The sequence below is a fragment of the Pimephales promelas genome, chromosome 4 (assembly GCF_988280905.1).
Source record: "Pimephales promelas chromosome 4, fPimPro1.hap1.1, whole genome shotgun sequence".
NCBI classification, from domain to species: domain Eukaryota; kingdom Metazoa; phylum Chordata; class Actinopteri; order Cypriniformes; family Leuciscidae; genus Pimephales; species Pimephales promelas.
Window position 1 is genome coordinate 15,299,502 of NC_142772.1, and position 15,858 is coordinate 15,315,359.

The 15,858-nt window shown below is 38.8% G+C and overlaps 1 protein-coding gene across 1 annotated transcript in view; it reads left to right on the forward strand.

Moving 5' to 3' along the window:
* Positions 1–3,034: 3,034 nt before the first annotated feature.
* abr (ABR activator of RhoGEF and GTPase) overlaps positions 3,035–15,858 on the forward strand; it is a 490,118-nt gene continuing 477,294 nt past the window's right edge. The window contains exon 1 of the mRNA XM_039662200.2: positions 3,035–3,833. Within this exon, the coding sequence (XP_039518134.2) occupies positions 3,200–3,833 (634 nt within the window). The 5' untranslated portion in view covers positions 3,035–3,199. The remainder of the gene's footprint in view (positions 3,834–15,858) is intronic.

Sequence of the window (15,858 nt, forward strand, 5' to 3'; positions counted from 1 at the left end):
ATTCCATTGTTCCTATGTTTTCCATATGTATCGTGTGAGTTACTGGAGGAGTTTTTAACACAGCAGTTACTTCCAGGCATGGTAAAATAGTGCGGTATTGCGAGAAACTCCTCTACTACCGAGCTAAAAACACACGTAATCAATACTGTTTTGCCGTGGGAATCCTACCAACATGGCGGAAAGGGGAGGGGCTCTGTTAAATGACGTCAACTCCCCATTCTCAATTACTTATTCATTTTGATGTTTTTGAATGCAAAAACCAAGCGAACGTCATAAATTGACCTCAGACAACAATATAATAAAATTTAAAAAGCCAGTTCATGACCCCTTTAATGAAAATTCTATCATCATTTTCTCATCATGTTCCAACTCTGTATGAGTTTCTTTTTTCTGTTGAACACAAAATAAGATATTTAAAAAAATGTTGCTAATCAGAAAGTTGACCGTGGCCATTGATTTCCATGGTAGGAAAAAAATACCATGGAAGTCAATGGCTAACATCAACCGTCACGTCTGGTTACCAACATACTCCACTCTATCTTCTTTTGTTTGCAGCAGAAGAAAGACATTCATACAGGTTTGGAACAACTTGAGGGTTAATAAATGATTACATAATGTTCATTTCATGCTGAACTATCCCTTTAAAGCTGCAGATTCACCTTTTGTAGACCTTATTTTCTTTAAATATGACACAATTACCATGTCAGTCACTTTCTTAATAAACACAAGATGTTTTTTGTTGTTGTGTTTCAGTGGAAACCAGTTAAACTGAATGGAAATCAGTTACATTTCTCAAATTTAATACAGATTCAGGAATATGAATGATTACCTGATTAAGCAGTGATAAGATGCAGGATATCAAGTCCCAGTTCAGGTGATTATGTTGTCGACAACAACTCAGTGTATAATCAATGTCATTATTATCAGGAGGGTGCTTCTCTTTTTTTATTGTCCATCTTCATCTGCCTTCACTCCTACTAAAGGAGCAATGTGCTCTGCATGCAAGCTCTGATGGATGCAAGACATGGACTTTGATTGTAGTGTAACATTCTTGCTCATGTTCATATTCAGAACGTCAATCTGTTAAATGACGTTAGAACTTTATTCAGGAAATTCTTACAAAACTTAACTAAAGCAAGATGCATGTTTTAAGAATGTAGAAAAATATATGCTTTATTCAAACAAAATAGCTATTTAATGCATCTAATTACATTAATCGCATGCAAAACAAAAATTGGCATTTATAGACTGGCGTTTACCAATCAGTGGCCAATTTCAAACTACAATAAATGTTTTTCAACCATTTTTCAACAGACTAGCTAAAATCAAGAAGGCCCATCCCTAAACCAAGCCCCCAGTGGATTAGAGCAAATTGGGTAAAGTGGTTGAAAATGCCCATTGTGGTTTAAACACCCCACTGACTGAGAAACACCCACTAGTGTTCTACAGAGATACATGCCTGAATGATCTTGTGCTCACTAACTACAAATCACTGTTAGTTCAATGTCACTTTCTCCACCCATGTGTGCTGTTGGTTTTCATCAACATTTCAATGCTGACCCATCCCACATTGAAATGTCAATCTCAACCAAAATGATGGTTTGGATCAAAACTCAACATTGAATTAATGTTACCATGCTATCTGGGCCAACACAAATACATTTACAAGGCATGAAGTTGATAGTCATAGAATGGGACCAAAGGATAAAAAATCTTATTATTCAAATGGATTCCTCATGAAACTGCGTTTGTATGTCCGGTGCTAATGCATCAGCATACATATTAAACACATATTCATGGTGTGCTAGTTGCAAGTAAATTGCTAAGTAATATTTTGAAAACAAAAAAAGTAGCATCTCTACCTCCTCAAACACTATCTTATGTGGATTGATCCATGCAGAGCCCTGTGGCCCTACTCGTCTCCGATGTGACGTATCAGGACACACATCTCTCGTCTTCAGTTTCTCATAGAACTGCTGGCACCCGGCCATTCCAGTTCTCCAGTGACACTATGATACCCATATCAAATTGGTCCTGCACTTCTCTGCTAATGGTATTGACATCGGGGTGAGAAGGGGAATCTGAATAAAAAATAGGATCTGAACAGAAAATGGACCATTACTTAGAGTCAACTGGGACATAAATGTCTGACCATCCACAAATCTTCCATCCACTATCTCGAAAGTATGAATGCAGAGCAGAATTTAAAATAATTTCCATTAATTATCAAGATACAATACACATCACAATTGCAAAAAAATTTTAGTGTAAAAAGTTTCTTTATAATTTTTAAATATCTTCGCACTAAGAAATAAATGGTTCTTCCAAGGACTTTTCACTAAAAGGTTATTTTGGGGAATCCAAAATGGTTCTTAGGCACTGCGGTGAAAACCCCCTTAATTTTTAAGAGTGTAAACGGGGATGATGACTACATTTGACTGGTTGTTTTCTTGTAGACTGTATGAAATAAATGCAAAAAAGTGAACTGCTTGTAAAACAATGAAACTAAATCTTTTGATCCACTCAAATATTCTTTGTATGTCTTTTGACTGTATTTATTACTACTAAAATAATGAGAACATATATACTTATATTATGCTGCTATCATATAATTTATAGGCCTATTAAGTTAGTGTTTTGTTAACAATATTGTTATGTACAATATTACGATTAAGAATTGTTTATTTTTTGTTCATTTTTTATTGTTTACACTTGCACTTTATTTGTACTATTACTTGTTTACTTCAATGTGCACTGTTATTTTACTTAATATTGCTTATTTCGTAAGCATCTAAACTACATAGGCTACATTTATTTATTTATTTACATTTTAAAAAGTTAATTTGTCAACCAGAACTGAATAGTTTTTCAATAAGCGAACGTTTATTTACTCAACAGGTGTGGCTTAAATGTAGTGTAAAAAAGCAACCATAAGCTGGGGTTTTGCACTTCTAAATGTAAACGGCCAATGGATCTGATAGGCTCCGTGTCCTGTTGACGTCAAGACTTTTCAAAGTAGCGGAAGCTGAAAGTTTTTTCAGTTGTAAACTGATCAGTGGCGTATGTGAGTAAGTGGATCAGCGAGGGAAAATGAGCAGTCACTACTTCACAACCGGTGTCTGAGGCAGTGAACCCAAGTTGTTTTAGCAGGAACAAGACATATTCAAGGACTTTCCCTTCCCCATACTCTTGTTGGACAATGTGGGAACAGGCGGAATTTGAGAAGCACTGGAGGAATGAGTTTCCCGAAGGCGAAGTGCCCGTGATGAATCTCCACTCGGTGGAGGACATAGAAGTAGAGCTGGAGAAATGCAAAACCAATCTGAAGGTATTACAGCAGGCTCTGTCGGAAGAGAAGTTCAAGGTGATTTACCTTCAGACCACAATCGCGCGGAAGAAAAAACGTTGCGACATTGAGAAATGTTGGAACAAGGTAGATTCAAAGAAAAACAATACATGTGATACAGACAGCAGAGATGAAGAGCCTTTCGCCCGGGACATACTACGGGTCGGCAGGACAGGTAAGCCCACCCCCCTCCCTCATCGTGACATCTCTCTGTGTGTTGCCGAGCAACGGAGCAGCGAGCGGGACAGTGACCACGAGTTCGAGGACGTGGAGCTCAACGTAAAATTCCTGCAAAATAACATTCTCAACCCAAAGAGCAACGTCCGGGAGAGTCATCGGCTGAATCCTCTGGCCCGCATGAGTCGAGATCTGGACTCTGATGACGGCAGGCTATCTCCTTCACTGGCGCTCCGCGGCTCTCACGGGTCTGGACGCAGCACACCTGACGGATACCTGAGCTCAGACCATGACGACGACTCCTCTGCAGGTAGGACAAGCTTAACAACTAAAAACTCCTACCATACCTCTTATCACCTCCAAAGCCCATGCCTTCGGGAGGAATGTGAACTGCCACTGTTTATCACTTATCATAACTTCTGGCCGATTTACGCCCGTTTCACACATACTCCGTTTGCAGTGCGTATGCGGTCCGTATTTTTTTCCGTACCCATGTTAACAGGTTAGAGCTTTCACACTGCACGCGGATGCAGTCCGTCGATCCGTTCCAGTTGCGGTGCGTATACAGCAGTGCAGAGATCGTTTCCGTACCGGGTCTATTTCTGCTGTGCTGCAAACGCACAAATAAAGTGACAGTGCACGGTTCGTGGTCAAAATGAACTCAGATTGACCTCGAAATGTAGTAGTTTCACCATAAATGCATTTAATTCAATAAAATGTAGTAATCTCTCCATAAAGGTATTTAATTGTTTCATATTTTTACTTTAAGACATCTTAATATAGAAGTAATGCATGGAATTGTATGCATTCGTTGTTTAAATCGTGTTTAAACGAGCTAGCATGCGTCCATTCAAGCTTATCTTGCTACATTTGTAAAAGAGAATCGCAAAGCCATGGCAAAACTTTTATTTTTAAAAAAGTTACTGCATATGGTGAACATACTGTATTTTGATTACCAAAAACCAGGACACATGGCCCAGAAAACAAATGATACTCGAAGTTTACTCAAAGATGCCTTATTAATTTCAATACAATTAAAATAGGCTATGCCCCCTCTGTGGATAGAAAATTGTTGTATTAAGACACAAAATCAGATAGGCTTCTCAGAGGATACTCAACATGTTTTATTATGACAGGTTGGTTTAAAAAATAATGAATGAAATAATGATTAAAAAATAATGTCTCTTTTGTATTAGAAAAATAAATATATCAATATTAATTAACTAAAAGAAATATCTTCAAATTGAACAAAAATACCTCTCACAAACGCACAAAAACGAACTAGTTTCCTTCCTCTTTATCCTGTTTTTCCTCCTCATCCTCCTTGTCTGCTCATCTCCTATATTTTGCTATAAAGCTGATCTTTTCCAGCGTTTTTTTTTTTTTTTTTTTTGAAAACCAGGACATCACTTTATAAAAAACGGCCTGGAAGGACGTGAAAACATGTAGGGATAACAGGACTGTTGGTCACTGGTCACGCTATTGCTGCATAACTTCTGATTTTGAAATAAAAATAGCGAGTGTTTGTGGTACAGCTCACGCAATGCAAACGCAGCATATGTGAAAGCACTTTAGCGCGTGCGGCTCCTGTACCGGATACGCACCGCAACACTCACCGCATACGCACTGCAAACGGAGTATGTGTGAAACGGGCGTTAAGGCCAATTTATACTTCTGCGTAGGGTGCGCGCAGTAGGTACGGCGTAGCATACGCACAGACGCGTCCCATACCGCGTACCCTTCGCCGTCGCCTGACGCGCACCTCCTCAAAAATGTAACTACACGTCGCGACGACGCGGACCGCAAGATCGGTGATTGGTCGGCTTGGTAGCATCGCATTTCCTCCTACGCATTTCCGCACGTACCTTCTCACGCATTTCCACCACTGTCTATGATTTCCACAAGTTTCATCTCCTCCGAAGTCTTCTCTCATTTCTGCCTTTCAGTTTTAGTAATTTCACTAAAGTGAACTGTTTTTCCACCTTAATAAGCTCCAATTCCAACATGATCAGCTCTCTTTCACTCGTAGTAACCTAGCCGCGAGGAATCTAAACACAGTGGAACATTAAAACTCTCCGCCGCCAACTAGCGTTTCGGAGCAGTACTGCAGAGCAACCAAGACCTGAACGCAGAAGTATAAATGCTCACAACGGCGTCGCCTACGTGCGTAGCCAACGCCGTACACTACGGCGTACCCTCGACGCAGAAGTATAAATTGGCCTTTACACTGAAGGTCTAACGCCCGTTTCACACATACTCCGTTTGCAGTGCGTATGCGGTGAGTGTTGCGGTGCGTATCCGGTACAGGAGCCGCACGCCGCGCTAAAGTGCTTTCACATATTCTGCGTTTGCAGTGCGTGAGCTGTACCACAAACACTCGCTATTTTTATTTCAAAATCAGAAGTTATGCGGCAATAGCGTGACCAGTGACCAACAGTCCTGTTATCCCATTCCTGTTTTCACGTCCTGTCCTGGCCGTTTTTTATAAAGTGATGTCCTGGTTTTCAAAAAAAAAAAAAAAAAAAAAAAAAAAAACGCTGGAAAAGATCAGCTTTACAGCAAAATATAGGAGATGAGCAAACAAGTAGGATAAGGAAGAAAAACAGGATAAAGAGGAAGAAAACTAGTTCGTTTTTGCACGTTTGTGAGAGGTATTTTTGTTCAATTTGAAGGTATTTCTTTTAGTTAATTAATATTTATATATTTATTTTTCTAATACAGAAGAGACATTATTTTTAAATCATTATTTCATTCATTATTTTTTAAACCAACCTGTCACAATAAAGCATGTTGAGTATACTCTCAGAAGCCTGAAAGAATTTGTTTTGTCTGAATTTGTGTCTTATACAATTTTCTATCCACAGAGGGGGCATAGCCTATTTTAATTGTATTGAAATTATAAAGGCATCTTTGAGTAAACTTCGAGTATCATTTGTTTTCTGGGCCATGTGTCCTGGTTTTTGGTAATCAAAATATGTTCTCCATATGCAGCAACTTTTATTAAAATAAAAGTTTTGCCATGGCTTTGCGATTCTCTTTTACAAACTTGAATGGACGCATGCTCGTTTAAACACGATTTAAACAACGAATGCATACAATTCCATGCATTACTTATATATTAAGATGTCTTAAAGTAAAAATATGAAACAATTAAATACCTTTATGGAGAGATTAGGCCTACTACATTTTATTGAATTAAATGCATTTATAGTGAAACTACTACATTTCGAGGTCAATCTGAGTTCATTTTGACCACGAACCGTGCGCTGTCACTTTATTTCTGCGTTTGCAGCACAGCAGAAATAGACTCGGTATGGAAACGATCTCTGCACTGCTACGGATCGACGGACTGCATCCGCGTGCGGCGTGCAGTGTGAAAGCTCTGACCTGTTAACATGGGTACGGAAAAAAATACGGACTGCATACGCACTGCAAACGGAGTATGTGTGAAACGGGCGTAAGGAGAGCGTAAACAGTGCGTTTTTTTCGGAGCCCATGTATGTAAACAGATTAGGCTCGTATGGAAATTTACATGAGCAAAATCTGTGCTGAACAGATCACTGCGAAGTGCATGCCGGTTATAAATGTGGCCGAGTGCAGTCAGTGTCCGACATTACTCTGATGTAAGCAGCTGGGCTCAGCTAAAGATACAGTTGAATGCTTATTAGTTTACAAACGTGATGTATTGTTCTCTTTTAAAATGATTCATAATATATATATATATATATATATATATATATATATATATATATATATATATATAATCTCTATATATACTGTATATATTATCTCTCTCTATATAGATTTTGGTTAAGTGGAAGAAATAAGGTAAAAAAGGTCTGATATCAATATATTGGCTGGTATTCTTTGTATATTATAGTACAGTAATCAAAAGTTTGGACACCCTTTCGCATTCGTGTGTCCAAACCTTTGACTAGTACTGTTACTGTATATAATATATACTTAAACACATTTTTTGCTGGAATCACTCAAATGTGCTAATCAAACACTTTATAATAATGGGAAAAAGCCTATGTAATGGAGGCAGGTTGAATGATTGAATCAATGAGAATAATTTAAGCTGGAACCAAACTAGTTTGCATTCCATGTTCTATTCTATATTATATGCTAAATACTGTAGCTTAATCTTCACTAATGATGACTTCATCTTTTTATTTATAACGTTATATGAAAAATAGCCTAATGTAATGTGTGTCACTGGCAAAACCATATTATCTTCTATTATTAGTCTTATTTCCTCTAGTCTCTACCAGTAGTGGCAGTACTTAGATCTTTTACTAATGTAAAAAATGAATAATGCCGTAATACAAATTTAAAATCGTATTAAGTAAAAGTACATAAGTTGTCAACAAAATGTACTAAACGTGAAAGTACTCATTATGCAAAATGGCCCTATATAAAGTGTTACTGGAATTACTGGAATATTGCTTGATGTTGTAATGTAGCGTTATAGGCAGAATGGGCTAACACCGTGTCTACACCGGACGTGACAGTTGTCACTCGCATCACAACAGCTAAAAGCTGTCTACAGTGGACACGACAAAGCGTCCTTCGTGTCAGTATACGTCATAGAACGTGGCTTCAGTTTACTGTCGGAGATTTGTCGCTTGCGTCGCGCCTCCTCCGGTGGAGACAGCATGACTAATTATAATGAGTTCTACTGTAGGGATGGCTCGATACCACATTTAGCTGTTGTGACCACTCGCGTCACAACAGCTAAAAGTTGTCTACAGTGGACATAACAAAGCGTCCTTCGTGTCAGTATGTCATAAATAGAACGTGGCATCAGTTTACTGTTGGAGATTTGTCGCATGCGTCGCACCTCATCCGGTGGAGACAACATGACTAATTATAATGGGTTCTACTGTAGGGATGGCTCGATACCACAATTTTGGCTTCGGTACGATACCAGAACCTAATAACTCAGTATCGATACTAAATCGATACCACAGTCAAAAAAATAAAAATAAAAAATTTAAATGAATTGAAACAATTTTATTAAAAAAACACTGTTTGAAACTCTCCACTACCAAATGTGCAAAGAAAAGTATAAAAAAAACTAAAAAGTATAAAAAATATAAAAAATAAATAAATTCAGTCAAGGAACATACAGTAGGTAAAATGTTGACTAAATCTATAACAATAGATTTTTATATAGGCTAATATAATAATGAAATGACAAACATGTAAACCATTAGCTGTCATCCATCAACAGATAATTATTAAGCATTACATTTATATAATTTATTCATCTTGGTTTGGTTACTGTTTGGTTTGTGTTTGGGTTCATATTATGCATATAATGCATTGCATAAAGCAATGTTAACATGCTAAACATGTTTTAGTATACTATATTACATTTTTAGGTCATTTTATTACTGATTAATATATATTAATAAATGCTATAATTTTGTTAGGCCAGGTTACCTAATGGATGTTGACAAATGTAGCGTAATTGTAATATTAGTCATATTCATAATACTACTATTACTCTCTGAAAATGCAGACCGGGGGAAGCAAATCTGGGCGAAACAACCCCCCCACCCCGTCATTTCAGCTACAATGACGAAATCAAAACAATGAAAGCATGGCGAAGCGGCTCTCCTTTCGTCGGCAAAAAGTTAAGAAACTCAACGCTATAAGCCGTCAGTGCTGAGATGAGCAGTTCGCATGTGACTTTTATGCAGTGTTTCCCACACATAGACTAATTCGCGGCCACAAAATCAACTTTGGCCGCCACATATTGCGTTTCGTTCATTTTTTTAACACTATTTAAAACATGGAGCGTATTCTTTCAGTTGTATTTCCTTTCCCTGCTCTCCCGTCTCTTTATCACTCACGTGTCTCTCACACATACATACATACACACACACAGTGGAATTTGGAAAAAAATAAAATGGATTTTTGGAAAAAATAAAATATATTTCATAGGGCCCTAGACAAGGTATGAAACATGGCTAGCTAGCTAATGTAGCAAACAAGTATGATATGTTTTGAAAGTAAAAGTAAAAGATGTTATTTACTTATAGAATTGGGTCTCACCAACTAGGTGACAACATAGCATTAAATCACCGTTCAACAGACTTAAGCCACGACCGCACCGCTGTCTAATGGACTGTAGAAAGATACTTAATTTTCAATTTGCTTCATCACTAACTGTACTGACAAACTATGCTGACTTAGCAAATGTGACCGATGTGACATGGCAGTTTTAAGGGACAGGGTTAACGTTATGTTGGACTTATTTTGAAAATGGAAACTTATGGGGTCATTGTTTATTAACTTTACAGTAAGTTATGTATTTCACAAACTAGTTATCAACTTACTGTTAGACAACGCTTGACTCTGAGTCATGAAGACACCACTTGACGGCTTATCTGTTGCTACCTGAACAAGAGACCTTTACTGAAGTGAAAGGGTTGGCTGGTTCTCTACAGTGACCTGGGACACCAGTAGCAAACAATGAAGTGCAGAGCACTGGAAAAAACTATATTACAGAATTTACAAGCATTTTTACAGGCATTTCTACGTTATATGTTCTGTAAAAAAATGTTCATATTGGTGGTATATCTGCTGCATATACGCCGATGCAGATATATCTGTGACAGGCTGATATAGGCCGATAAAATCGCCAGACCGATAAATCAGTGGGGCTCTACTCGTCTGTATTTGCAGTACCAACAAACGCTGTGTGAAAGCACAATGGGCTCCCGCAGCCCGCTCTGCATACCCACAGCCGTATTAAGAGCACACTGGGCCCCGGGGCTATGAGTTACTGCAGGGCCCCCCCACCACATTAGGTCTAGGGCTGCAACTAACGACTATTTTAATAGTCGACTAGTCACCGACTATTGAAACGATTAGTCGACTAATCGGATAATTATTACATTTTTCTAAAATTTAGCATGAATTGCTTTAATTCTGTGGAAAATGATAGTAAACACAAGAAAGAAGGGGGTACTTCAATGAAAAATGCACATTTTATTCAACTTTGCTGCTGATAGGCCGATTCATACTAAAAGTAAATAAAAAATGCCCTGTCTAAAACCAATTAGGCAGAGTTCTCGGTCAGTATAGACATAAATATATAAATAGAGAAACTCTATCATTTTTATAAAGTTTTACAAGAAAAAATAAATTAAAATCAAGTAAACATTTTCTTCTTGTAAACCAGGGGCAGGCACATTAGCAGCAATAAAACAGTAAACAAAAATATTAAGTGCATTTTGTGAGATACATTCAGTGGTCAATCTGTTGCAAAATAACTTTACTACTCGTGATCCAAAACAAAAGGTATTGGCTTCCATGTTATTTGCCCTATTTTCCGCACTTTAAGGCGCAACTTCAATGAATGACCTATATTAGAAAATTTTTCATATATAGGGCGCACCGGATTGTAAAGACACAAGGCGGGTCTGATCAGGGGGGGGAATTTGCATATCATAATTAATAATTGATAATTAATAATTATTCATACAGATTTGGATCAGACCGGTCTTACATGTTAATTTATTAATTTTTACCCATATGCATACATGTGCATCCCCGCAATCAACCACAAATTAATTGTTATTGATTGCAAGGACCACGTTTTACAAGACCGGTAAAATCAATTAGCTCAATTAAGTTATATAGCTTGTGAAAACAAATTCTGTGGCCACTAGAATCTGCCTTCCCTGCTATATAACCAAATACCCTCTTAGGTATTTATAGTTCTGTAAAGCGTGTAGCTTTAAATTGACATTTCATTGACCCGTATCATGAGCAAGACAATCAGTCAAGGTAAGCATATTTTGTATTTAATAAAGTTACTACTTAAGCATTCACTACGTTACAATGATACATGTATTTACAAACATTAAAACACAAACTAAGACGACGCAGAGCGTTTAGACAATGGATACGCGCGAGTTAAGTGAGTTGGAGAGAGAGAGAGAGTGAGAGAGAGAGTGAGTTGTGAGAGAGAGAGTTACGTTCATCAAAACAGTCAGTTAACCTTTCTGGACACCACCAAAAACATTTTCTTAATGCTTCTTAGAAGCTCTAAAAGAAGGTATACTTGCAAGGCACATTGGGTCTGTGTGAGTCGTGGGCTCGTTGCTCGACCCGTTCGGGCCACGTGTCGGCTAGAGGTGCGCCGGTCCGGCGCGCGTGCGTCACGTGAAGCGCGGCCGCGGCGTGTTTGCGCGGCCCGTCCCGACTCGTTCATGGCTGCTTTGTTCCGTGGGGAGTCACGTGGCGTTCGTCGGCATTTAGCGCCAGTGTTTGAAAGGCTGAGAGTCTTTGAGGTGACGTTACCCGAGGAGATAGTTCGGCAAAGTCCACTTCCTTTCCTGGAAGACGAACTTATTAGTCCACTTGAGGAAAAGATGAAACTTTTAGACGAACAAAAGGAAAGATCCATGGTTGGATCAGAGTCCCGTGAGGTTTACATGTTGAGCGCTGGAAAGTTCAGAAGAGAGCCAGGGCGGACCTGCGTTCTCACATTTATCACCTTGGAGAAATCCATCCCCTTCCTGTTGGCTTGAGCCAATCGGAGAGTGGATGTTGCACGCGAGAAGCCTTCTTATATGGTCCCTTTGTTCCTCAGCGCGCGCTTCTCGTGGAAGGGGGTGTGTTCGACGAGAGTTTGCAATAACAATTTGATCTTCATTGGCAGTAAAACTAATTAAAAATACACTTTACTTTACATCTCTATGCATATTCGAGTGTTTCATTCAATAAGCATTCTAGAGATATCAAGGAACATTATGTTATATTAAAGGAATATACACTTATGTTTCAAATGCATGACGAAGGTATTTTTAATTCCTATTTAAACTGTGACCAAACAAAGTTATTTCACTGTGACATGGGGAAGACACATATACATAAAAACCATTGAAAACATTTTGTTGAATGTTTTTAAACACCAAAAGTCCTTCTCTTTGTTCAAAAACATTCCACACATTCCGATGTGTGGGGGAAGTGAAAGGTTTTGTGTGTGTGTGTAGATGTAAAGAAATTCGCCTGGCCAAAATCGTTACAGGATTATGAGGCGCATAAGATAACTTTGCGCAGCCTGACTCGTATATTGCGGCGGCTCGTCAGCAACAGCTGGCTGTTATGAATGAGAGTGAGATGACCCGGTTACTATGAACGGGGAGCGCTTTATGAACATTCTGTGACGCCCGATTAGCGCCGGGGACAGTGTGTCTGTTAAGAGTGAGCGCTCGTGAGCGGAAGACACACATAAGCTGATTTATATGAGGTTGAACTGACCGTGTGACAAAGCGGGCATAAGATGGACACGAGCGCGAGTTCGCGGGCGAATTTAATTACGTGGGGCGTTGTTAACTAATTGGTCCATATATAAGAACATCCGGATTATAAGGCACACTGTCGTTTTTTAAAAAGATGAAAGGCTTTTAAATTCGCCTTATAGTGCGGAAAATACGGTTAATCTTACCGAGGCGTGTCAAACTCCGTTTCATTCAACTGTCCGACGTGCTTTCTCTTTAAATGTTCGTGCATCACCGAGGTGCTGCCGTGTTAGCAAGGACTGCTTTGCATGATACAGGTAATCTTTTTATTCACCGTATCCACACTAAAATGCTCTCAAACTTTAGATGTTTTGGTATGTGCAGTGCAGCTGCTGCGTTGGACACTGCCATTTCTGTATGTTATCGCTCAGCAGAGAAGCGAATGCGTGCTCAGTCGGAAAAAAAAAAACATGTCTGGCGACAATTCGACAATGAAATTCATTGTCGACTATTTCTGTTATCGATTTTTGTCGACAACGTCGACGAATCGTTGCAGCCCTATTTAGGTCACCAACTACATGAGCTAAATGTTATATTATTATACGAGTCATTTTATCCATCTATGATATACTTCACAGTTAAGTTATGTTACTTTTAACACAAATTTTTTTTTTTATCATATCAAAATGTATTGCCACTAAAATTTCATAATTATTGTGACCAATTTCAATATCACCAAAAAATAATAGTAGCTTAAGAAAATAATCTCAAGCTTACTGATGACAAGAGTCACAAATTAAAATAGAACAAAGGCACAATAAATCGACCTATGAAAAACTTAAAGCACTGAATAATATTATATTATATAAAGTTATCAAATATACAATACATGGTTTTCACTATAAATTCAACATTCATTCTTGTTAATTTTGCAAAAGTAATTCAGTCAAATGCAGTAAATTACTTTCTTTCTGATGTTTGATTAACATTATTGACACATGGCGACAGCAGCTTTATTAGCAGCGTTTGAGACCTCAGAGTCGGATTCAAGTGCGCTGTGCAAAACCATCTCAAGTTCACCATGGTCTCAAAACCAGCATTTACAAAATGAATTCTCCCGCTGCTCACTGTGCCTGAGCAGTTTGAAATAATTTGTATCCAAACCACAATGTTTAAAAACGCGTTTAAATGATAAACTTACATCATGATGGCGCAGCAAAATTTAAATATTTCTTCTGGATATCGCCAGTCCTTTAGGCGAATATAGACAGAGGCGTAGCAAGCTTTTGAAAAGTGTGGGGGATGGATGTGTCATTTAAATTTGGGCATGTTACGTAGACCCCTGTCCCTCTAGGGGGGTTCGGGGGCATGCTCCCCCGCAATAAAATTTGGTACATTTTAAGGTTAAATGCATCAATCTGGAGCACATTGAGAGCTCAAAATTAAGAGCTTCAACTGGATTCGACCCAGGCCTGTGCACATTGAACAACGTAAAAGCATTGACTTGTAGCTTACCTAAAGAGGGCTCAAACATCTTTATAGTTATGATATAGAGTCTGTCATTATATTCTATATTACGTTATCAAAATTACAATACTTTTGTCCTAATTTCTTCACTTGTAAGAAATAAACCCTTGAGCTTTTATTTAGGAGAAAACACAGAACACCATGCTGATCGTGTGAGCAAAGACCGCGTTTTTTTTTTTTTTTTTCAAATCACGCAGCATTACAAACAGAATGCCTAACGCAAGTCTTGTACTGTTTATCCAAAAATACGAAATATAATAATGAAAACACTGGACATGTCAATAAAACATAAACATAACATCTTCCCAAACACATATCAAGCTTATTTAAAAACTTTGAAAGCATAAACACTCATTCAAAGTACCTGGAAAAGGGAGATGTAAACAACCATAAGTTCCCGCCTCCTCAGCACGAGCTGACCGATACATCTAACACATCAAGAGAGGCGGGACTTAAGGCAGAACAGCCAATCATCAGCCTGACACACTCAAAGCCGGTGTCATGTTTGAGAGGAGACAGCCGCAGCGAGCGCACACACACACACTGAGTGCCAGAGAAACGGAGGAGCGACTGTAGGAAGGCGTTTGTGTAAAACTGCGGAAAAACGGCAGAAAAAGTGCGGGTGTTGAACACTCTCACCGGGAAAAGTGTGGGTGTTAAAACACCCACATCCCCCACAGTTGCGACGCCCCTGAATATAGAGTTTAATCAAACACAAAAAGCAAAATTATACATCCATCAAGTTAATATTCAAACTTACCGAAAGTTTGTGGGGTCGATGATGACGCTGTATTTTAAGAATAGACTAGATTAGAATGAAGTGAAGAGTAAAGGCGATTTATTGGTTGATGTACTATTCTAATAAGGCGCACGCAGCCATCATCTATAGGCCTACGTGCAGCAGCAGGTCGATTGTTCACAAGTTAAATATAGAATAAATGTATTTGTTATATCAAATTAAAACCTGACGTTTCAATTTACCACGCCCTGCTCAGAACCGTTGGCCCTGCATGCCCACAGGGGTTTGATTGACAGGTGGCCTGGCCAATCATAACGCCAAATACGCAACTTTGTCCGACAACAAAGCTGTCAGTCGGTGGACATGAACTTGAAAACGGTAATGTTTAAATTACTTAAATGACAATATTTGAAAGTTGAGACTTTGTTTCATATCAACAGTAAGCTGCTCTGAACTCTCTGTCGTAATCACTCGGTGTAACGTTAGTCTTTGCCCCGCGAAGTATTTTTCACTGCGTGAGTGCATGAGAACATGATGTGCGTGACTCGTGAGAGCCGCCTGGCTCGTGGCTCGTTACATAGTACCTAAAAAAGGCGGGTCTTCGCGAACGTCTCTATTAATGATAATGATTCCATGATAATGCATGGAATATAAGACAAAGTGCAACTTAATAACAGGGATAATTTGTGGGGGACGTTGCGTGGTAAGGCTTTGGTAATCAGATGGCTTGCAGTATCTGCTCCACAGCCAATCACGGGCCCCCTCCTTGCTTGGGCCCCGGGGCTTTAGCCCCGCCTAGCCCTATG